The 25,692-nt window shown below is 30.2% G+C and overlaps 1 protein-coding gene and 1 pseudogene across 2 annotated transcripts; one reads left to right on the top strand and one right to left on the bottom strand.

Moving 5' to 3' along the window:
* Positions 1-14,845: 14,845 nt before the first annotated feature.
* Positions 14,846-14,934, bottom strand: BDBG_17188 (annotated as a pseudogene). Its single transcript has one exon. The product of its transcript is annotated as a tRNA-OTHER (tRNA).
* A 690-nt stretch (positions 14,935-15,624) lies between these two features.
* BDBG_05078 (uncharacterized protein) lies at positions 15,625-15,870 on the top strand (the record flags this gene model as incomplete). The annotated part of the gene is made up of 1 exon (XM_031721973.1): positions 15,625-15,870. The coding sequence occupies one exon, from the start codon at positions 15,625-15,627 to the stop codon at positions 15,868-15,870; it is 246 nt and encodes an 81-aa protein (XP_031578734.1).
* Positions 15,871-25,692: the final 9,822 nt, after the last annotated feature.

Genomic DNA, 25,692 nt, shown 5'->3' with positions numbered 1-25,692 from the left:
GTTTATACATATCAAAAGATATCATCTTTCAGAAGAACCTTCATCTTGCTAATTCATTGATACTGATAATACACAATCTGAAGATTCTACTCAATACAGTCTGTAAAGCAGCTGCAGTGATTTCTTCAGTGACATCAGGTCTACTCACTGCAGTCTGTTAAGAGATTGCAGTGATTTCTGATTAATCAATAGATAATCTGTTCATTAATGAGAAAATCTGATCTGAGTGTTCATTATTTCTTATACTCACTAATAATTGATGAATTGATCATGATATCTCTGCAAGAATATCTATCTTTTTAGTGCAGAATACACTGAACTTCTCAGAATTCACAGTTGAATCAGATGATTCTTCAACATCTATAAGAAATATTACTACAGTGAGGGAAGATTCAGTGAGAAACAGTCTTAAAGATCTATTCATCAATTCTGAGATTGCTGCACTTTCAATTCTGAAAAACCTCACATACATTAAAGCTTTTATGAAATGAAAGTATTATTATAAGACCTGTGTTAAAGAGATTAACTGTTTGAAACAGATAGAGATCTGACAACTGATTGAGAGAATATTATAAATGAGTGTTCTCTGCAGTCAATGAGTATTTGATAAAAAGTTCAATAATATAAGTAATGTTATCTGCTATAAGGCCTGCTGAGTTATCTGCAGAAATTTTCAATAGAAGAAAGTCAATTACTCAAGAATCTTTGCACTCATCATCTCTGCATTCATCTCACAAGCTCTTATGATGATCTCAGCATCCTGGGAATGATATGTTCTGTAGATTGATATGATGACTGTCTTTTTAAATGCTCAACTGCCTGCTGATAAACAGATATATATGAATTAACTCACAGGATTTCATGAAGACTGTGATAATCTTGTATATGAGTTGATACAGAGACTCTACAGTCTTAAGCAAGCAGTACTCTTATGATATGAGAAGCTGCAAAAGATGCTATTACACTCAGGCTTTCATGTCAGTCTCTATAATGCTGAACTATTTATTCATGATAAAAGATAGGTCTATATAATTATCTATGTGAATAATGTTCTTCTCTACAGCCTGAAAATCAAAGATCTGAACTGGGTCAAAGCTGAAATCACTGCTAATTACAAGATCAAGAATATAGAGAATTTCAATCACTATCTAGAAATGAAGATTGATAGAGATTTAACTTCATTGATATTATTTCAATCTCTCTTTATAAGAAATCTTCTGAAGAAGTTCTCAATGAATGACTGTCATTCTACATTCACTTCTATGAAGAAGAATATTGATTTTATGAATGATGATAAGAAACTGATTGCATACACAGCAGAATTTATTCTACAGTTCTATCAATCTGATATCAGATCTCTGCAATATCTGGCATTCAATACACATTCTGATATGAGTTTCACTGCAGAATTTCTTGAATAATTCAGCTCTCAGCCTACATCAAAGAACTGAGCTGTATATAAGTGTACACTCTGATATCTACAGAGTTCAATCAATGAGAGTATAATCTATCACAGAGGTGCTGAAATTGAATCTGTAGTATATGCAGATGCTGATTGAGCTGGTAGAAATTCAGAATCTCATTCAACCACTGGTTATATCATCTACATGGCAGGTGGTCCCGTTGCATGACAGAGCTACTGATAAACAGAGGTCTTCAAGTCATCAACAGAGGCCGAATATATTGCATTCTTCAAGGCCGTATATGAGCTTATCTGTCTCTGAGAGCTTCTAGAAGACACTGAATTCATTTCATTTCATCTCAACAATCTGAATACTGATGATCACTTTATTCTCATCACAGTCAATGATCTGACTTATACAATTCATGCTGATAATAAGTCTGTCATAGAGCTATTCTCTTCTGAAGCAATTTCATGCCACTTGAAGCATATAGAGGTTTATTTTCACATTCTTCAGAATCTTGTCTGCAAGAATGAGATATCTATTCAATATGTTTCATCTACTGAGAACACAGTGAATGAGCTTACTAAATCACTTGAAACATTAAAATATACATGTTGAAAAGAGAATATAAAGAAGATAGAAAGATAGAGGAATAAAAAATGATGTATATTATAACTGATTTTTCATTACTTCACATTTTCCAGTCATTTTTTGTACCTGTACCTGATTTGAAGGCGAATTTTGTATATAGCATTATATATAGTTACTCTGGTAAGTGAGAGTGTCAGGTCATGTGATCTGGCTTACTAATCCTTCCATCATATAACTTTTCACAAGCTAGCAACCTTTCAATCACACAAGCTTTACACCTTTCACATTAATAAGTTAATAACTGATTAATTAATTAATTAATTGAATAGATATACTGAACTGAGAATGTTAACTTATTATAGAAAAGTATTAAATGATAATCTGATTTCAAAACTAAGAGCTTATTTCAATCAGTGTTATAGAATTCTTATAGCTTATTAAGAAATGAATAAAGTAATTCAAGCTTGAAGAGATTTATAAATTATATACTAACTTTCTCTGATATCTTATTTAATAATAGATAATTAAAAATCTTCAAAGTAATATAATCTTTTATTAACTTTAATTTAATAGAGTAGTTTAATAAATCATCATTCTTATCTTCAGCTTCTTTATTTATTCTCAGTAGATTATTAAACAGTGCTGAATAAACTGTATATAAATCTTAAATCTTCTGTATTAGATGTATATCAGAGCTGTCAAAGAAATCTCTTAATACTAGTTATAAAGTTCAGTGAAAGCTCTTTTATAAGAGTAGTGTTTTTTTTATATCTTAATAATTTATTTACTGCACTAAATTCTTATAGTTCTGATACTTATTCTTTTCTATTAGAATATTATAGTTATTGAATACTGTATATTCTTTAATCTGCTTAATATAGTATAAATTAATATATATATTCAGCTGTTTCTTCATATATTATATAAACTTTACTTTTTTTGTATAATTACTGATATGTGTGATGACAGTACTTATAGTTAAAGCAGAGAATGACTGATAATTAATAACTAAATCAGCTTGAGATAACTTAAATATTATCACTACTCTGACTGCTGCTTCAATAAGAAATTATAGTTATTAGTAAACTCTTAGTATAATTTAATAAGTTACTTCAGAATCATTTTCTCTTAATAATTGAGATATTAATAGACTATTATTTCTTATAATAACTATATATATCTGAATAATAAGATCAATAGATGATTGATTTAATGCTGAAAATACTACAGAAATAATCTGCTTAATTACTAAATTAAGTCATTTCTCTTCCCCAGTGGCCGAATGGTTAATGCGGCCACCCGGTAGCGCCTTGGCGTGGGAAACCAAGGCGCGTGAGTTCGAAACCCGCAGGGGATACATTAAATCCAGAACTCAAGCACCTCAGGTTTCTAATAAATACAGAGGTGTACAAATCACTTCAATGAATCACTCTATGTTCCTGAGCTGAGAAGTTATTATCGCATGTATCTAATTGTCACTTCTTTGTATTTTCCTATGTTCTTGTTATCTTGGCGTGGTCTCAACACCTGTATTTCCTCCTGTATAACCAACACTTGACCTGTATTTAACATCACGCAAGGACTCATCATAAGCTCCGCTTGCATATGAGTATAATGGAAGAATAATAATAATAATAATAATAATAAGTCATTTCTCTTTAAGCTTACACTGCAAGATAAGAGATATAATGATTGAAGCTTGAGTATATTCTTAAAGTTAATACTTCTTGAGATGAGTAATCAGTGACTGTAGATAATTTTAACTGTGAGAAAAAGAAAATATCTGTAATATTTAAAAGTATTCTAGCTAATTATACAGTAATAAGACAGTACTGATTAGTAATAAGTATGAAATCTCTGATATATCAGTGAACTCACTATGATATGAATCAGATGAGAAAAAAGAGATTAAATTCAAACTTAAATATATCTGAAAAAGAGATATAATCTGTGATATTATTTCTTACTCTTGATATATTCAATCTCTATATGTGAGATTTAACAGGTCATTCAGTTTAGTCTGAAGATGTTATATATAATAGTGAAATTAACTATTATTATATAGATTATAGTTCAGATTTGATTAATTCTTATTATTAATAAAGCAGCTTCAGTATAATCTTCTTACTATTAATTCTTTAATCTCTATATTACTATTTTACTGTGATATATCTTTAAGAAATATAATATAAGATGTAATCACTCTTATCTTTTTTTCATTAATATTCATCATAACTCTCTTATAATTCAATATAGATAAGTCATGTAACAGGCTGCACTCAATCAATGATATAGACTATTCTGTTACACTTTACAGATTTCAATCACTTCATTCTTGAACATGTACACTCTGATTTTCAGCCATTCTTGATCACTGATTCTCAGTCACTATAAACGCGTATAGATTCTTCCGCTCTGAAGCTTCACTGTGTATATTATTACATATGTGTATAAATATTCACTCTGATCACTGATTTTCATACTTTCTCTTTCTTTTCTTCTCTAATGTTTTTCTCTTTGTTATATAAAATCTATCAATATTATATTAATCTATTCAGTGTAGATCTCTTACACTAGAAAAACATTCATTATCTTCTTATTAGAAATAATTATTCATGCACTGTCTTCTCATTAGAAATGATTATTTATTGAGAGATATCTGAACATGTAATAACACATAAAAAAGAGAAACACAGTTAAGCAGACACTGAGTTCTTAAATAAAAGCTTACTTATCAGTTACTCTGACTCTGTAATAAGATCTTATAAGAGAATATCAGTGAAAGATCTGTGAGTTCTGATACTCAGATATATAAGATATTTATATAATTACACTTCTTCAAGATTTCACAGATATTATACACTCAATGAATGACATGTCTAACAACAATATGAAAGAACTCTTGAATATGAGTATAGAAGTGATATTACAGTAACTTCAGACAATGTTAAAATTATAATAACAATAAATAGCTGATATGCATGCAACTTAATAACACTAATATGAAGAAATCTAATAATTATCTTAATAAGAAACCTCTGTACAGACAATTTCAATACCTACAGAATCAAATACAAAAGTGTTAAAAGAACACTTAGATACTTCTGTATATTTTAATACTTTCAATCTCACTCTCTACTTATTATAAAGAATGAAAATGCTTGTGAAACTGAGTATAGATGAAGATGTTATCAGTTCATTAATTAATCAAGATTGATATATCAATGAATAATTGAAGAATTGCACAAAACAAAAGTTTCATTTATGAATAAAAGTATGTAAACCAGCATTGTAAACATCTGATAATATTATTAAATATCTTGATATTCTGTTCTGAGACACTGCTATACAACAGAAAGTATTAGATTGATTACAGAGTATCTGATAGAGAAATACTTCTCTTACAACATTCATCTCTGACTTTAACATCAAGGTTCTAGAAGTAGGTGATCAATCTTGAAAGAATTGAATAAAGATTAGTATACTTAAGAAGATATTAACTTTTGAACTCTTACAGACTCTTGTAAGCATAGATGAAGATCAGACTTATGAAGATTTCTACACACAGCTTCAGATATTGAATGACTGTCTTATCAAGCTCAAGAGTATACAGAACAGTGATAGAAGATGTTACACTTCAGTCACTTATACATCTGCACTAAAGAACAGCAATGATGCAGATGCTATGAACTGAATAGATTTAAATGTCTATATATAAGCAAGAGTTTTCACTATTCAAATAGACTTTTAAGTTTCTGAAATCACTTCTGAGAAAGTCACTGATCAATATTAATATGAAGTATACATCAACTGTAATCAATTAGAATACATCACTTTCAACTGCTAATTAATCTATGTGTCTTCACACTCAAGAAAAAGATCAGTATTTTCTTAATCAAGAGAAAGATCAGTGTCTTCTTATTCAAAGAATGAATCAGCATCTATTCACATCAATCATATTACAGTGAAGAAAGATTCAGAAGATAACTATGAGAATGTCTTAATAAAACAGAGAAAAGATTATCTTCTGTTCAAATTTATAAACAGAAGCTTGAAGAGATCAAATAACAACAATTTAAAGAGAAAATGATAATGAATGCAATTCTTGTATATACTGTGATTAATAACATGTATAATATGAAAGCTATGATAGACAGCAGTCTATGTCAATATGCAATGATTAAATTTTCAGTTGTAAGATATTATAATCTTCAGTGTATTCTCTTATTAAAACTCTGACTTCTTGCAGAATTCAATGATTCAAAAGATGTTTGCACTTATTATATAATGAAACTAAACATAGATATCAGAGAACATCAGTGTGAAGACATCTATGTATATGAAGTTGATAATCTTGATTATAATCTTATGTTAGAACTTGCCTGGCTATCTGAACAAGGCATCTTATTAAATGCTTAAAACAGGAGTTTAATATTCTCTAACAATAATAGAGTTCATGAGAATAACATTCACAAGACTATGAATCTGATACAGATCTCTGTCAATATCTATGAAATGCTCAGAAAAAGAAGTTGCTGAAAGAATCACTGATAGCAGAATTATATATCAATCTATTTCATCAGTCTGACTGATATTAAAAAGGCTCTAGAAAAGTTATTCTGCATTACAACAATAGATTCTTGAATAAAACTCTCTCAATAATATTACAAATACTGAGATGTCTTTCAATAAGACAATACTATAAATATATCTCTCTTACAAGGCTCAGAAGTAGATCACAGTATTAAGTTAGAAAAGAAGAATGATAAGAACTCTGAGTCATTATAAGATCTTCTTTATAACATGTCTTGAGATGAACTTTTTCTTCTTTAGAAGACACTTAATAATCTATTGAATAAGAGATTTATACATATTAGTAACTCTTTCACTGCAGCTTCTATTCTCTTTGTAAAGAAATCAGATGAAGAACTTCAATTCTGTGTGAACTATTAAGAATTGAATAGATTAATCAAGAAGAACTACTATTCTTTATCTCTTATCAATGAAACTCTAGCTTGTATCAGACAAGCTCAATAATTTACAAAATTAAATATCATCATCATATTTTATAAAATTTGTATCACTGAAGAAGATGAATGACTTACAGCATTCTGAATATATTATGATCTCTTTGAATGAATAGTTACACTCTTTGAACTAATCAATGTTCTCAGTACATTTCAGAAGTATATCAACTGAGTACTCTGAGATTTCCTTGATAAATTTATATCTATATATCTTAATGATATTCTCATCTTCACTGATGAGTTTAGAAAAGAATATCAAGAACACATGTAAAGAGTATTACAATGATTACAAGAAGCAGAACTATCAATAGATATTGATAAGTATGACTTCAAAGTCAAGAGTATTAAATATCTAGGTTTTATCATAGAAGCTGATAAGAGAATTCAAATGAATCTCAAGAAAGTCTTTACTATTCTTGAATGAGAAGCTTCATATACTGTGAAAGATGTATAGAGCTTCATTAGATTTACTAACTTCTATCAGTGATTTATATAAAACTTCTCAGATATTATGAGATCACTTATAGAACTTATCAGAAAGAACTCAGTATTTCAGTGATTAGCAAACACTAAAGCTGTATTCATACAGATAAAGAAGATGTTCATCAACACCTCTCTATTAATAATATTTATCTCTGATTATAAAACAGTTATTAAAGGTGACTTCTCTGACTATGTTATAGAGAGAGCTATATTGCAATATGATAATAAAGATATCTTATAATTATGCATCTTCATGTCTAAGAAACTGAGTCTTATTAAATGCAACTATGAGATCTATAACAAGAAACTTCTTATAATTATACACTGTCTAGAAGAATGAGACTCTGAACTCTGAAGTATCTTCAAATTTGAGATAATCACAGATTATAAGAATCTTAAGTACTTTATAACTATCTATAAACTCACTGAATAACAGATATAATAATCTGAGTTCTTAAGCTGCTTTTATTTTATAATACACTATCATTTCAGCAGCCAGAACTTAATGATAGATACTCTCTTATAATGAGAGTAAGATATGCCTTCTGATGTAACAGACATCTGTTGAATGAACTGAGAATACTAGCTTCTAGATCTGAAGATATTAGTTGATCAAGATGAAACAACTTATAATACTATACATACTTCTCTGATTAGAACACTCTCTCTCTGAACTGCTACTGACACTGATATCTCAACTTCTCTCAAACCTACACTGAATGAATTATGACATGTAACAGCTCAAACTAATGAACTTCTTCAAGCACTCACTGAAGCAGTATGTTAAGAAGCATCTCAATTCCTCTCAGAATCATATATAAGAATCAACATCTCAGAATGCTCAATCAATGATAATAACACTCTACAGTTGTGTGAACAATATTGAGTCTCTCACTTTGAACTCTTACACACTCAGATAATGCAAGAGATGCATGATTTGCATATAACTAATTATTCAGGTTATGAATAACTGTATTGAATAATCTCTTGAGAGTTCTACTGATCTGAGATATCAAACAGTATCAGACATTTTATCTGAAACTGTAACTATTATTTCTCTATCATCTTATGAAAGAACTGTAGAAAAGATCTGCTGAAATCACTTGATATCTCTGATAGAATCTAGTGAGATGTGATAATTAACTTTGCTATTAATCTTTCTGAGAGTAAGAGCTGTAGAAATATTCTGATCATTGTAAACTGATTGAGTAAGAGTGTAATATTGAAACTCTGTAATAAGATGAATACTGAACAAGTTATTAAAGCTTTTCTAAGAAGCTCATTCTATCAGATACATGAATTGTCAAGATCTATAGTATCAGATTAGAGCTGTTAATTCATAAGTACTCTCTGAACAAGAATCTGTCAAGTTCTTAAGATTATACACTGTTTGTCAACTATCTATCACTCTGAGACTGATAATGTATTAGAATAGATAATTCAGACTGTAAAGAATTATCTTTATAAGTTCTGTAATTACTTATAAGATGATTGACATGATCTTCTTCTACACACAGAGATCACTATTAATGATTGAGATGCTGTCTTAATAGATGTAAGCCTGTTCTTTCTTATACATGATTATCACATGAAAGTGTTAAATCTTCTAGAGATCACACAGTTCACACTGAATTCCTGCAGTTCAATTCAGATCATTAATAATATAGTAATAAAACTCTGAGATATCTGTGATTGAGCAGAAGTCTTCATGACAAGCACTAAACAGAATTAAGAAGATCAAATCAATATTCACTAAGATTTCACTGAACAATATAAGATAGAAGATCTGATATAATTAAATCTTAAGAATATACAGATCACACACTCATTCTACACACTGAATTACTGTCATACAAAGTATAAAGTGATAGAAGTTCTAGATAGTTACAACTATTATCTTGACACATTATCAGAGATTCATGATGTCTTTTATACAAGCTTGCTTCACTGCACTATCACTGACTTATTTTCTTCTCAACTGACTTCTGACTGACAGTCACCAGGCATCATAGAAGAAGATAATGAGCTTGAGTGAGAGATTGAGAATATTCTTGATAAGAGATTCTGCAGCTGCAGCTGACAATATCTTGTGAAATGAGTTGAGTATAATCACTCAATCTGAACTCTGAGTTCTGCATTATCTGAAACAGTAGCTCTTGACTGATAAGAACTGCTTCTGAAAAGAAGAGACTAATGTGATGAGCTGTACCTGATTAATAATATAGACTATTTTATTACACTTCACAGATTTTAATCACTTCATTCTCAAACATGTATACTTCAATTCTCAGTCATTCTCAATCACTGATCCTCAGCTGCTACAAATGTGTATAGATTCTTTCACTCTGAAGCTTCACTGCATACATTATCACATATGCATATAAATATTTACTCTGATTGCTGATTTTCACACTTTCTCTTTCTTTTCTTCTCTAATATTTTTCTCTTTGTTATATAAGATCTATCAATATTATACTAATCTATTCGGCGTAGGCCTCTTACAAGTCATGTGATAATGCAGTAACTGTGTTAGAAAAATTAGTATTATAAAGATTAAAGATTAGAATAAAAGTATTATTTTACTTTAAGTGCTTAACAGTATTTAGTGCAGAAATTAAATAAAAATTCATCAAGCTTTAATACATGTTCTGATATAAATTAAATTCATCAATAAATAATTGATATGATAGAGAAATAACTTGTATATTAGAATAAAATATACTTTTTAAAAGATCTTATTCATGTGTCATAATTTTCAACTCAGTCTGAATCAGTAAAGATTTGCAATATAACTATATCTTAATAACTTCAGTTTTAATTCTTATAACTCAGTGAAGAAAATACTGATCTTGACTCTTATATACTGATAGATCAGAACCTGATTCAAATGCTGTATTCATATAAATATTAAGTTAATTAAGAACTTGAGTAATTAAGATATATTTCATCTCATTCTTCATTGTGATTATTTTAAAGAGACTAAATAATGAATTCAAGAATAATAATCTTTATACAGTCTGTGAAGTATAGTAAACAGCTTCTTGAACTTTCAGAACTATTATATGAGATCTTATATCTGAATGTTAATAATTATGTCTGATAAAATACACTCTCTCAATATGAAATATATCATTTAACTCTGGTTTATAAAAGCATTTGAGATTTTCAGACTGATACTGAATAAAATTGAAAGAAAAAATAGATTTATTTGATAAATATTGTATGAAGTTATCAGAATAATATTTGACTGAGCTTTCTCAACTGTGAAATTGTCATAACTCTGTGAAATTGTTGACAATTTCTGTCATTTCTATATACATTTGTCACTGAAAAGTTGGGGATTTAAGAAGAGCAGATATCAAGAAAATCAGATTTTAAAAGTAGAGTAATCTCATGAAGAATTCAGTGAGATTTTTCTGAGCAGAACTCAGAGTTAGTATTTACATTGATAATACTATTGAAATTGAGGTTTTCTTAACTGATAAAATCAGAAATTATGCTCTGCATTACTTTTTCAGAGTTGAGAGATCTTCTAAGAGCAGATTTATCAGTGATATATTCTTTAATAAATACAGAATTTGTATTAATGATTTGTAGTTTTTTTGAGAAATACTTGACTCTTTGACTCAGAGTCTTATTATCAGAATAAATGAATTCATTTCAAAGTTACTATGTTTATAAGATATATTAATTACTGAATCAGAATCAATAAATTGATTAGTAATAGTAATAGCAATTACATCAGCAGCTGATATTTTAATATCATCAGTGACTGACTCATCAGAATTCTCTTAATCATCATTTTTGAAAATATTCTTCTCAGTAGCTGCTTTCAAAAGTCACTTAATATACTTAATATTATCAGCAGCATTCTCATTATATGACTCTGTCTTTAGAAAATGTTAGTTTTTATAATAATAGAGATATTAAAAGTGATAAACTTACTGAAAATAGCAATGCTTCTTTATCAGAAGCATTATTATTAAAATTACTTTTAATAAAATCTTTATTTGCAGTTTCTGAGAAAAGAGGGCTCTGAGATTGAAATTCTGATTAATCATTTCTGAATTCTTATCTAGAGACAGATAGCAGATAGTGTTTCAGATTTTGATTAAATAGATATGATATTTTACTTTCTAATATAATTTATAGAAAAAAGTTGCATAGTTGAAAAGATATAAATGAAGTAAATGAGTAGTCCTGATAAAATAAAGAGATGAGATTGAATTATTAAAAAGAGATATATTAATAAGAGCTGCAATCAGTGACAATCTACATTAATTTAATATTAATAATCAAACTACTTTCTTTGTTTCAAAATTATATTCCTGCAATTTGTTAAAATTCATATCACAAATTTATCAGAGTTTTATCAAGATTCTGAAAATGAATATTATTATGAATTCTGCTCTACTAGATCTCTCTGAACTCTCTTATCTGATAGATTTAATGAGACAAATCACTGATTTCAAAAGAAATCTGATATTGATATATCTGAATATAGAATGAATATAATGATAGCAATGATGAATATCAGTCAGATGAGAAGAAGTCAAACTCATCACTGATATTAAGCAGTCTGTTAAAAAGGTATCACTGAACTCAGCATCTGAATACAGAAATGTATAAGAAGGAAATTTAGCTGACAGAGCAGTGTCTATATCTGAAGACAAAGTGAATGTATTTTCTTTCTTTTAACAAAGATAATTTGAATTGAATGATTGCAAGTGTGATAAAAATAAAGAATAAAACTTCATATATATTTTCATTCAGCAGAATCATGATGCTGAATGTGATTAAAACATGAAAGTCTCAAACTCTAAAAGAAATGAAGACAAGTAGTATTCTCACTCAGTATTTAGATTTTAGCAAAAATAGCAGCTTTTTAGTGAGATATCTTAAATCTCTAATGAAAATTCTCAACTTTTCAGTGAGATATATCAAGTCTCTGATGAGAAATCTTGAGCTGTCAGTGAAAATCTTGAGCTGTCAGCAGAATATCTTAAACCTCTGATGAGTTATAATAAATCACTGATAGAAAATATCAACTTTTCAGTGAGAAATCTTAACTTTTCTGACCAACTTAGCTAATCATATATTAATATAGAATCATATTCAATGAGAAAAGACAAAGAGCAGAGAAAGTTCAGTAGTAATTGAATTGCATAACTGCTATAAAGAATCAATCATCTTTGAATACTTCTGTGATTTATTTATCACTGAAAAGTTCTTTCTCATTTTTTACTGAGTGTGAGAAGTTATTGACTTTGATCAATTCTCTGAGTAAGAACAATGATATATGAAATATAAGTTGAATATTCATTAGTTAAAGACATTGAATTGAAAACTTTGAATTGAAAAACTAGAAACTGATTCTGAAAAATAAAGATATATGCAAATCTTACAACTCAGGTTAAAATATTTAATAATACTGATATAAATGAAAATTTCACTGCAGCTATACTATAATAATAAAATATTCTGACATTCTGAGATCTTATGAGTGACATTTCTGAATATCAGTAACTTATCAGAGATGACTTTGCTGAGATAATTCAGAATACTCTGACAGTGAAAAAGAGATGTCTGATGAAAGATGTGCAGAAGAAGATGTGAAAAAAGATTAAATTTTTAGAGACACTTTCAGTGAAAGACAGATCAGTGTAGAGATTTTTAATATAATTTATTTCTATTCAATATATTTAATTTTTCATGAGTTTTATGTATAAATTAATTAATATATACTACTCTGCGAGGGCCATCTTAACCACAGCTTCCACTGTTAAGTCATAAAACAGTACCGGGGGCCCCCGGGTGCACTATAGTGAATCATTGTCAAGCTTAAGATGTTCATCTCAGAAGTTCTCAGGCGCTAATTCTCACTGATCTTAGAATTAACAGCTTCTCAGGCACTTCAAGTTAGATCAGTACTAGAGTGATTGAGATCTAGAGTATCTGTAGAATAGTGAATCATTATCAAGCTTAACTGACCAGGTCTCATTCTTCTCACTCTAGACACTCACTTCTGAGAAATCAAGATTTAAAAACTATCTGATTAGAACACTCTGAGCCTAGTAAGAACCTAGGTGAGATAAGACCTAGATACTCTTAATAGGTGATTAGTGTAAGCAAGACTGTGACAGTCAATTGATAGACTGAAATACTGAGATTAACAGCTGAAAGATTAGAGACTTAACTAGAATTGAGTAGCTCTGATATTATTCTTAGTGAGAATTTCACTTATGAATAAGCTAGTTACAGAAGCTAGCTGAGTGATGACTCTTTAGAGAGAATGATAATTTCTGAAGCAGGTCTGAGAGAACAGAGGCAGTGATCAGTTATATAGAGTATTAAAATATATATATAGCTTAAGATGTAAACTGCAGAGATCTTATTCTGTAACTATTTAATATATCTATCTTTAAGACTGTGTTCTCTTTTCTTTTATCATGTCAAATAGTTTCAAAGTATCAGAAGATGTTAAAATACTGCAATTTATAAACAGTTTTTATATTCTGAGCTGAAATTTTCTGATTTTACATATCTGAAATTGATGAATGTATAATAGTTAACTTTATAGATATAGGAAAAACCCTGAGAACTTTTAGTTCTCAGATAGATATCATAGTCTCTGACTGTATACATCTATAATTGAAGAATAATAATAATAATAATTAATATATACCTTAATATACATAATTAGAATATACTTGTCTTGATATTCACTGAAAAAAGTTGCTATATTCTCTATCTTTCAATTTCTATAGTCATGACTGTAAAGAATTTATCAATTTCACTGTACTAAGAAATCTTTTTATAAATCTTGAATTCTGTAAATATATTTCTGACAGTGTATTAAACACATGTTTCTAGTTAATAGAAATGATTTTGTATTCAAAATAGCTGTAATTTATTCAGTGATAGCCTGTGCAGAGAGTATTTATTCTGAAAATAAGATATAGATGAAATCTGTCAGATGCACTGATTGTATGAGAGTGAAATATAAAAGTATTCATATTCATTGTATGATAATCTACAAAGATGAATTAACAACATATTATTATTATTATTATTCTTTCATTATACTCATATGCAAGTAAAGCTTATGATGAGTCCTTGCGTGATGTTAAATACAGGTCAAGTGTTGATTATACAGGAGGAAATACAGGTGTTGAGATCATATTAAGATAACAAGAACATAGAAAAATACAAAGAAGTGACAATTAGATACATGTGATAATAACTTCCCAGCTCAGAAACATAGAGTAATTCATTGAAGCAATTTGTACACCTCTGTATTTATTTGAAACCTGAGGTGCTTGAGTTCCGGATTTAATGTATCCCCTGCGGGTTTCGAACCCACGCGCCTTGGTTTCCCACGCCAAGGCGCTACCGGGTGGCCGCATTAACCATTCAGCCACCGGGGCGAATTAACAACATATATAGAGAGAATAACTTACTATCTTCTTTTTCTTTCTTTCTTTCTTTCTTCTTCTTACAATCATATCACACTGTGAAGATTATTTCCAGCTCATTCTACTCTCTCTCATCTCTAGCAAGGTTAGTATTCTGCCAGTTGTAATACAAAGCTTTTAATAAGAAAAGTTCTAATTTCAAAGATATCTTATTCACAGTATATCAAGAACATCAGCAATTCATTCATTATATTAACATCAGTAACATCAGCAACAACAGCAGCAGTAACAGTAAAAATAACTGATAACATACTCAAGTGTACCTGTGCTATCACTATAAAAGCTCAGGAGAAAGAGACAAGCAGCTGTCTGAATACTCTGACAAAGCAGCCTGGCAAATGAACAATGTGTGAGCACTGTATTAAGTATATTTTTTCCTGTCATTTGAATGCTGCTTATGATAAGATGAAGAGAAGCTCAAAGTCTTACACAAATTACAATTATGAGAAAAAGAGACATGTGATTATCTCTGAAGAATTAAAAGAATAAGTTAACAATCTGATCTGAATTCATGACTTTTATCTTTCTACATTGAATGATTTCAAGGAAACAATAAAGAAGGCTATGTTGAAATTAATGAAGAATCTTTTGAAACAGATCAAGAAAGTCAAAACTCACTGATAAAAAGTGAAAGCTTAATGTATGAAGAGTGTTACTATTACTTTAAAAGCTCTGAATATCATTATCAGTGCTGCTGAAAAAGCTAAAATTGAGATTGAGAAGGCTAAGTTGAATATTGAAAGAGTGAAATTAGAAATTGAAAAGGAAAAAGTTGTCACAGAAAAGAAGAAAATCATGATTAAAAAGACAAAACTTGATATTGAAACTATGAAGCTTGAAGTGTATCACAAGCTTTTAAGAATGATAGTCAGCTATATTGAAGAATAAAAATCAGTGATAAAGAATCTCACAAATTTGATAAATAATATTAATACTGAAGCTAGCTGTATTATCATTGAGATGTATGAAACAATAAAGCATGTTCAGAGACTTGTAGATTATCTTGATAAGAATTCAGTCACAGTCAGTGACAGCAGCAGCAGCAATAAGAAATTTGATAATAATGATAATTCTCTTCTCACTCTTCTCACTGACACTTCTGCTACTGCTGTTGATTCTCTTCTCTCTTTCTTCTTCAATCTTCTGACTTCAGTTGATTCTCTGACTATGAGCAGCACTGAAACTCTTGACATTCTTGATAAAAAAGTAAGTTAGAATCAGTGAAATGATTCCCAGATTTATACAGAAGTTGACAATGATATAGATGAGCAAATGCATAGCTTCTAATCTCTCTGAAACTCTCTCTCTCAAATGATGAATAATTATTGACACTGACTCTTCACAAATTTCAACATCACTTCACAAGTTCTCTGAAATAAATGTTGATGTAGATATGACAGGAAATGATGACAATAATATAGAGATGGTTCAGAGAATCCGGGAGAAATTACAGAGAAATGTGACAGATTTTCAATAGAGAACAATTTCAGCAAATAAGATGTTTTTTAGAATTAGTGGTTATATAGATAGAAATTGATGACATTGCTAATATAATGATGATTTTGTTCTGTTTATAACTCATTTACAGTGATTCCACAGCTAATTCATTATTATATTAAGTTTTACGGTTCGCTGACACTGTCACTGAACTGTAAATCTTAATATAATGATGAATAAGCTGTGAAATCACTGTAAATGAGTTATAAACAGAACAAAATCATCATTATATTAGTAATGTCATCAATTTCTATCTATATAATCACTAATTCTAAAAAACATCTCATTTATCAGAATCATTCTCTATTGAAAATCTGTCACATCTCTATCTAATTTCTCTCAGATTCTCTGAATTATCTCTCTCTCATTGTCATCATTTTCTGTTATATTCATATCAGTATTAACATTCATTTCTGTGAACTTGTAAATTGATGTTAAAGTTTTTGAAGAATCAGTATCAATAGTCATTCACTGTTTAAAAGAGAGAATTTCAGAGAAGAAATTAGAAGCAGTGTATTTACTTTTCTATATTATTATCAACTTCTGCATAAATCTGAGAATCATTTCACTGATTCTAACTTACTTTTTAACTGAGAATGTTAAGAGTTTCAGAACTGTTCATAGTCAGAGAATCAACTGAAGTCAGAATATCAGAGAAGAAGAAGAGAGAAAGTGTGATATTCACTCTTACTACTTCTCAGAGCTTCTGCTTCTTTCTTTCTAAGACTTCCGCTCCTTTCTTCTGTAAAAGTCAATCACAATAAACAAACAAGTATGTATATATATATATATATAGAGGTGTCCGCCCATCTTCATCTTAGAGAATAAGACAAGATTTACCTTTTTACATGTATAATACATGATCAGCATACATTACAGGTGATGTATGCTGCAATTTGATAGCATATCTTATTAAGAATAAGATTCTCAGTTCTCTTAGATTCTGCTCTGTTTTCAAAAGATATAACACTGATAATTAATCTGAATTGCAGATGACAAAGTTCAGTTAACTGATGATTAATCTGATTAGCATCTCTACATTCTTTCTATCTTTAAGAAGATATAACACTGATAATTAATCTGAGTTACAGATGATGAAGTTCAGTCAACTGATAATTAATCTGATTGACTACTCTACTTTTTTCATCACTGTAGCTGATAATAAGTTCAGTTATAATAGACTCACTTTATACACATCTGTTGGCCCGGTGGCGTAGTGGTTAACTACGCTACCATGGAGCCCCAATTAGCGGCCTTCCCCCCGGGGAATGAATGCCAAGAGGGGGCAGGTTTGAACCCTGCGAGGGCCATCTTAACCACAGCTTCCACTGTTAAGTCATAAAACAGTACCGGGGGCCCCCGGGTGCACTATAGCGAATCATCATCAAGCTTAAGATGTCCATCCCGGGGGTTCCCAGGTGCTAATTCTCACTGATCTTAGGATTAACAGCCCCTCAGGCGCTTCAAGTTAGATCAGTACTAGAGTGATTGAGATCTAGAATGCTCGCAGGATAGCGAATCATCATCAAGCTTAACTGGCCAGGTCTCATCCCTCTCACTCTAGACACTCACTTTCAGAGAATGAGATTTAAAAACTATCTGATTAGAACACTCTGAGTCTAGCAAGGACCTAGATAAGACAAGGCCTAGGCACTCTTAATAGGTGATTAGTGCAAGCAAGACTGTGACGAGTCAATTGATAGACTGAAATGCTGAGATTGACAGCTGAAAGATTAGAGACTTAACTAGAATTGAGTAGCTCTGATGTTATTCTTAGTGAGAATCTCACTTATGAGTAAGCTAGTTACAGAAGCTAGCTGAGCAGTGATTCTTTAGAGGGAATGATAATCTCTGAAGCAGGTCTGAGAGAACAGAGGCAGCAGTTGGTTATATAGAGTGTTAAAATATGTATATAGCTTAAGGTGTAAACTGCAGAGGTCTTGTTCTGTAGAATTTGTTTTATTATAGTCTCTCTTTACTTTATCTTTGTCTTTATCTTTTTCTTTCAATTTCTTTCTATCTATCTATTTAATGTGTCTATCTTTGAGACTGTGTTCTTTTTCTCTTTTCCTTTGTCATGATATTGTCAAATGATTTCAAAGTATCAAAAGATGTTAAAACACTGCAATTTGTAAACAGTTTTTGTATTCTGAGCTGGAATTTTCTGATTTTGTATATCTGAAGTTGATGAATGTATAATAGTTAACTTTACAGACATAGGAAAAACTCTGAGAACTAAAAGTTCTCAGATAGATGTCATAGTCTCTGACTGCATACATCTATAATTGAAGAATAATAATAATAATAATAATATACACATCTGTTACACACTGCAATGAAGTAGAATGAATAACTCACTAGAAGCAGCTTCTGTCAGCTGCTTTACTTTATCAGACTGAACAAGTTCACTGAGAAGTAAGCTTTCTGCAAATCTGCTCAGAGATCTGACACTGAGCGTGTCTACTCACAGACAGTAGTGAAGAAATACACTGTCATGATCACAGAGATCTGACAGAATGCAAATGAATAATATAATAGTGTCAAGAATTAAGTCATATTATATAACTGTGTTAGAGCAGAGAACATTCTTATGAGAGTATTCATCAGGTATTATAACAATGTTAAGATAACTCTTAACTCAGTTTCTATTATAAAATGAAAGAATGTTATTGATTCTTGACTACAGACTTTTCATACAGAGGTCACAAAGCATATAAAAGAAAGAGAATTAATAGCTTCAAGTTATATTGAGTTTAATAGCCAGAGTCATGCCCCTTCTGATAAAGCTGCTGTATTAGATACAATTGAGAAGTTAAAGTAACTGAAGTCTCAGCTGACTCAGTGAGAAAGTGAACTAGATGAGTGTGAGTACCAGCTCAATCAGCAGTAGAAACAGCTGAATAAGTGTATCACTCTTATTAATAAGCATGTTAACAAGCTTCAGAACAATCTTCAGTATTTAACAGATAGAAGAAGCTGATTGATAGAGATATGAAGTAACTTTTACATAGAGAAAGTAGTACTTACTGCTCAAAGACAAGAGCAGCAGTATGAAAATCAACAGCAACAGAAATAACTGACTCAAGTTGAAGATAATGATTTTCTTACTGAATTCACTCAGCAACTGAATGTCTTATTTAAGAAAGGCTTTGAATCATTCTCTAGAGCCCTGTAGATATCTGTAATTCTAAGAGAACTGTATAATATTAGATGAGATGCATTCAGAGACAGAATCTGTCACTCAAACATGATGAGAGATAGATTCAATTTCACATGAGAGACAGATATTTCATGCTTTATCTATAACACAGAAGAGAATTGAGTCTGCAGAGAGTAAGTATTCACAGTACTCTTGAAGAAGAAGGTCTATCTTATCTGTGATTATAATGATTTTCTACTAGATAACAGATTCTGTTCATTCTCATAACAGATCAGTGATGCAGTCTGCTATACTAAAGATGATAAATGAGAATGTCTGATATGACTGAGAGCAGGTGATGTTATACTGTTTAATTCAGCAGAAGTAGATATAATAATGTTCATCAGTCATCTAGAGTTTATCATTATATAGAAGAAAGAAGATGCAGTACTTCAGATCTTTTCATTATACTTAAAGAGACAGATATTAGAATGACACAATGATCTGTCTACTGAAATGAGAAAGAATATGAGTACTTCTCTTCTCATCACAATCAGCAAGCTGAGATGAGAATTCCAGCTATCTGAGAGAGAAGTCTGAGTGAAAGCTCAAGAACTGCATTTCTTCTTTAAGAAGTTGAACAAGCTGTCATTGACACTGTATATCTCACAGAAGATTAACTTACTGCAAGCTGTCTCAATCTTCAACTCTGTGATAATGAAGAGACTTCTATGAGAAGAGTTAAAGTCAAATCTATCTCTGATCACATCTCTTGTTCTCATCAAGTGTCTGAATAACTTTCAAAGAAGAATTAGAGACAATGAGTCAGCTGTCTGATATGCTTGAACTGATCAAAGAACTCAATTCACTGAATATATACAAAGCTTCAGACAATTTGATTAAAATAATGACTGCTGCTCTTATCAGACTCTCTTGACTAGATAATAGATGAAAACTATCAAGTCATCTGTGCCTGCTGCAGACTCTGTGATAACTTTCTCTACAAGTGTCTCTGCAGTGAGCAGACTGCTGATTAGATATGCAGAGAGCAAATCATCAGTGCCTGTGACAGAGTGCTATATATACAGAGACTCTCATTACATCAACTGCTATCTCAGAAAAGAGAAGATCAGCAATCATCTAGTAAATCAAGTTGAATGAGAGAGTGACAGAGAAGAGAATGATAATCTATTACAACTAGATCTCAGTCTAGATTCTGACAGTGAGTTGAAAAAATAGATAATAAGTCAGACACTGAGAGATCTATCTTGTTCACAGATACTCTCTCAGATAATTATCTGAGTATGTTTAACACTGATATATATACTATCACAGTGTGTGATGTTTTCATAAGTAATTGAGAATATATTAGTAGACTGCAGTACTTACTCTACATCTTTCTTATTATTCTTATTAATACTTCTCAAGATGATCTCTCAGTTTGCATTGATACAGACATGAATATATCACTTATTAATGCAGTGATAGCAAGCTTATTCTTCTCTTAATATCAGCTAACTGCTCTATCACATGACTGATATATGCATATTTAAGAAGTTGATTCAGATACAAATAAATTGAACCTATTCATATTAACAGCTCTCACTCTAAAGATGAATGATAATGCTCTTTTTCATCTGAAGAGTGAATTTCATCTGATGCAATATCTCAGATGCAATATGATTATAGTGAATAATATATTATCATCAGTAAGAGTCATCATTAATGTTTATAATGAGTATATTATATTTCATGAGAAATATGTTATAAATGCCAAGATCATCAGAGACACTATTCATATGAATAGAAACTCTCTCTTATTATAAAAGTAAAAATGAATCATCATCTGCTTCACAGATATCAATGTTGTTAATAATAATTCAATTGAGAAGTTATCTCTGTTTTCTATCTTACACATAGAATTATTCAGTCTACAGTTCAATCTATTGATAGACACAGAAGATCATGACAATTCTCTTCAGATTCTCACAGTGAACACTCTCATTAAGCAAGTTGAAGCACAGATATCAGATCACTGAGCAGTGAGTAATTACAAAGCAATTCAGAAGATTATTAATCAACATCACAAACTTTTTAATCTTAATCTGAGATTATTTTCAGACAATGTGAAGATGCTGCTATAATTCATTAATGAAGATGATTTTTTCAGACTGAAGCAGTAATTATATTCTCTCTCACAGAGATATTGAGAAGCAGCTGATCAAATCTTGAACTTACTTATTTGAAATGAAAGAATTGAGAGAGTTTCTCTTGAGATCAAGAATTCTATCACTTCTCTCACATTTATAGTCTCATATAAAGAAAAATCATGTATAATTGTGAACTTATAGAAGATCAATCTACAATTACTTTCAAATGTATACTCTTTATTAATGCAGCAGAATGTTCTACAGTCATTGAGCAGTTTCATAGTGTTCTTATTAATGAATATTTATCAAGACTTCTTTCAACAGCTCATAGAAGATTCTGATCACTTTAAAATCATCTTTATCACATTATACTGAGAGCTTGAACACTTTACAGTTACTACAATGAAATTAACAATCTCACTCAGATTCTTTCAGCAATGTATAAAAGAGATACTGACACAATTCTTGTAATAATTCATCTTAGTCTATGTTAACAATATTATTATCTTCTTATATTCACTAAATAACTATCTTTATTACATGCAGACAGTATTCACTGCTCTTGAGATATTCAGAGTGATGATGTTCTTATTCAAGTATTATTTCATCTACTTCTCTGTGTATTTGCTGAGTCATCACATTAACTGACTGAGAATATTCACTCAGAAGAAGAAGATAGTCACTATTATAAACCTGACCTTCTCTATAACTCTCAGAGAGCTGAAGAGAGTCATCAGCCTCTTTAACTACTACTATAACTTCATGAATTTCTACACAGATAAGATGAAAGTATTGAAAACACTTAAAGTCAGAATGCTACACAACAGTCTCTGAACAGATTAGAAAAGAGTATCATATACAGCAAGAATCAAATTAATTAAGTTTGAAGCATCTCTGCAATTTCAAGCTCTACTCACAGAGGCTTAACTTTTCTTCAATACTGTCAAACAGGTTTTAATGAACACTCTCACAAGAGTATACTCTGACTTCAAGTGACTGTTCATTGTGTATGTGAATTCTAGTAAACAGTGTGAGATAGAAATCACACTGCATCAGATAAGTACTGATGAAATTGAGAGACTTATTCTATTTCTATCACAATAATTGAACTCAGCAGAGAGACAGTATTGAGCAACTGAATTAGAGTGTTTGAGATTGATATGAGCTCTGAAAAAGCTTTCTCAATATCTTGACAGCAAATTCATCATTATGACTGATTATATTGCACTTATATTCACTCTTCAATCACTTGTCACAGATCATCAGAGCAATTAATTGATAAATTAAGCTCTGATTCTTAGCATGTATATTCTGTGCATGCAAATTCACTATCATAAAGACACTTCATATGATAATGTTAATGCTCTCTCTCAATTACACACTCTCACAGATGATTCTGAAGAGATTTCTCAAGATGATCAAGAAAAAACATATCAAGCACTCACTCAGCAAGTCAACAGAATCAAGAAGAAGTTTGTCACTACTATAGTCAATGTAGACATCATTCTCTCAAATAATATCAAAGATCAATTGCATAAGAATCTACTAACTGATTCAGCCTTGAAAATGGTCTATTGTAAAGTGATGTGAGAGAGAAAATATCATTTATTTACACTTCAAGATAATCTTCTGTTCTTTGTCAATGACTGTCTCTGTATTATACAGATCTTAGCAGAAGACCTTATCTGCATGTGTCATGATTAGACTGACTGTGTAACCGTGTCTGAGACCAGAATCAAACTTTACAGTTGTCACGTTGTCTAAAAGCATTACTTCTGGTCATGATTTGTGTTCATCACATTGATTTCAAATCCTGTTATTTCAAATATTAAAGGTCTCAGATTCACTTTTCAAATAAAAATCTAGTCTCAGATAAAGAATATGTTTGAATTCTTAGTCACATTTTCATTCTGATTTCATTATTGAAAATGACATTAAATAGAATCATGAAATCATTTCTCACTTACATAATATCATGACATAGTGCTCATTTGTTGAAAATTCAACAGAGAGTGTTATCAAATATTATTACTTTTCTAAACACAGATTATAATTAATATCATTTTAATTAAAAAAAAAAAATGTAAAATACAAAAAATAACAAAAAAACAAAAAATAAAACAACAAGAAAAAATCACAACAAAAAAAAAAAAAAAAAAAGAGAAAGAAAAAAAGAAGAGAAAGAAAAAAAGAGATAGAAAGAGAAAGAAAAACAAAAAAAAAAAAAAGAAAAGAAAAAGAAAAAAACAAAAAATAAAAATAAAAAAAAATCAAGATCACAGAGCTGCAGCATCTCTAAAATACTCACTCTTCAGAGTCTTCACAATATTTATCATTAACTGTGTATCTCTCACAGTGAGAATAACATAGCTGTGATAAGTCATTATCTTAATATTATCTAACAAATAATCAGTATATATCTATATAAATATGAATAATTAGAAAATATACATTTAAAAAGTGTGGTCAGGGTGAACTCTGCTATTACTTAAATAACATCAAGAGCAGAATACTGAAATTAATGATTTCTCTCATTGATTTCACAGACAAGGCATGTGAAGATAGTTTTGAGAAATATAAGATTCTCTGACTTCTGATAGAAACAGATCTTATGAAGAGACTCTATTTTCATTATATCAGAGACTGAGTGTTATTAAAAAGCATTACTTCAATACACATGCACTTACTGCAGTAATTCATTCTCTACACATGTGATTAAGAGTTGCAGCTTTTTCATGTCACACAGCTCTCTCTGAGATACTGTCACTGGTTTGTAATTCATGCAGTCTCTCAGTTCAGCATGCACTGTGTATATACAGCTCTGCGTGCTGGGGCTGTGTTGATCATTATAATCTGGCATGATACTCACTTTTCACAGGTCATGTTTTGTTTGATTGAGAGAAGAGAGGGACACAACTGCTGTTTTATTTGAGAGAAGATGAATAATTGAATCTGTAGAAGATAATTTAGTTTCTTCTGCATTTAAAATTTGATTAGTTTATACTCTTCAATTTAAGGATTTCTGAGAGTGTTTTAATAGTTTTCATACCAGCTTGGAATTAGTGGTTAATTGAAGAAGAGAAAAGAGAGAAGAAAGAAATGAGAATAACTTATCTTTATAATATGAAAACAGAGAATTGCTGCAATCATTTATTCTAGCAATAAAGATCTGTTTTCTGTATGTATCTCTGATACAGATTATATGATAACTGCATACAAAGAATATCAACAGTGCATGCATTGAATGAAGATAATATTACTATACAACACTGTAGCTGTTTCTGTACATTGCTGAAAGCTGTTAATATTTTCTTTAAGTCTCTTTATATTTGATAAGTTAGTAATATATTTCAATGCACTCTCTCTTTCATTATTATTATTATCATCATTATTATCATCATCATCATCACTATTACCATCATTATTATCATTATTACTATCATCATCATCATTATTATATCATTTCTAGTCATCTCTTCTGCCTTCACTCTTCTTCAATACTCACTGAAATCAATCATGTCATTTCTCTTCAAATATTCTGTGATTCTGCGGACCACCAAGGTGCGTGAGCACTGTCACAGATTGAAGAGAGAGAAGAAGAAGATGTTCAAGTGAGAAGAGACAGATTATAAGACATATTATGATGTCTTGAAGAGACTCTGTAAGAGAGCAGAATAATAATAATTTTAAGTAACACTTCTGATAGATTTAGACTGAACTAAGTATAGAAATAATATGAATAACATCATCTGTGAGAGATTGAAGAAGAAGATAGTGAAGAGTCTCATACAGTAGTGATGAAACCAGAAGAAGTTCTGAGAATGATTTAAGATCAAGATAAAGAGAGAGAGAGAGAAGAAGAGTATTACTGTAAATAAGTGATAACAGAAGAAGATTAAAAGAGTGTTAAAGTGAGAGATAAAG

This window comes from Blastomyces gilchristii (assembly GCF_000003855.2).
Source record: "Blastomyces gilchristii SLH14081 genomic scaffold supercont1.10, whole genome shotgun sequence".
Classification (NCBI taxonomy): Eukaryota; Fungi; Ascomycota; class Eurotiomycetes; order Onygenales; family Ajellomycetaceae; genus Blastomyces; species Blastomyces gilchristii.
Note: the sequence above shows the minus strand (reverse complement) of the source record. Positions and strands in the feature narration are given on the sequence as shown.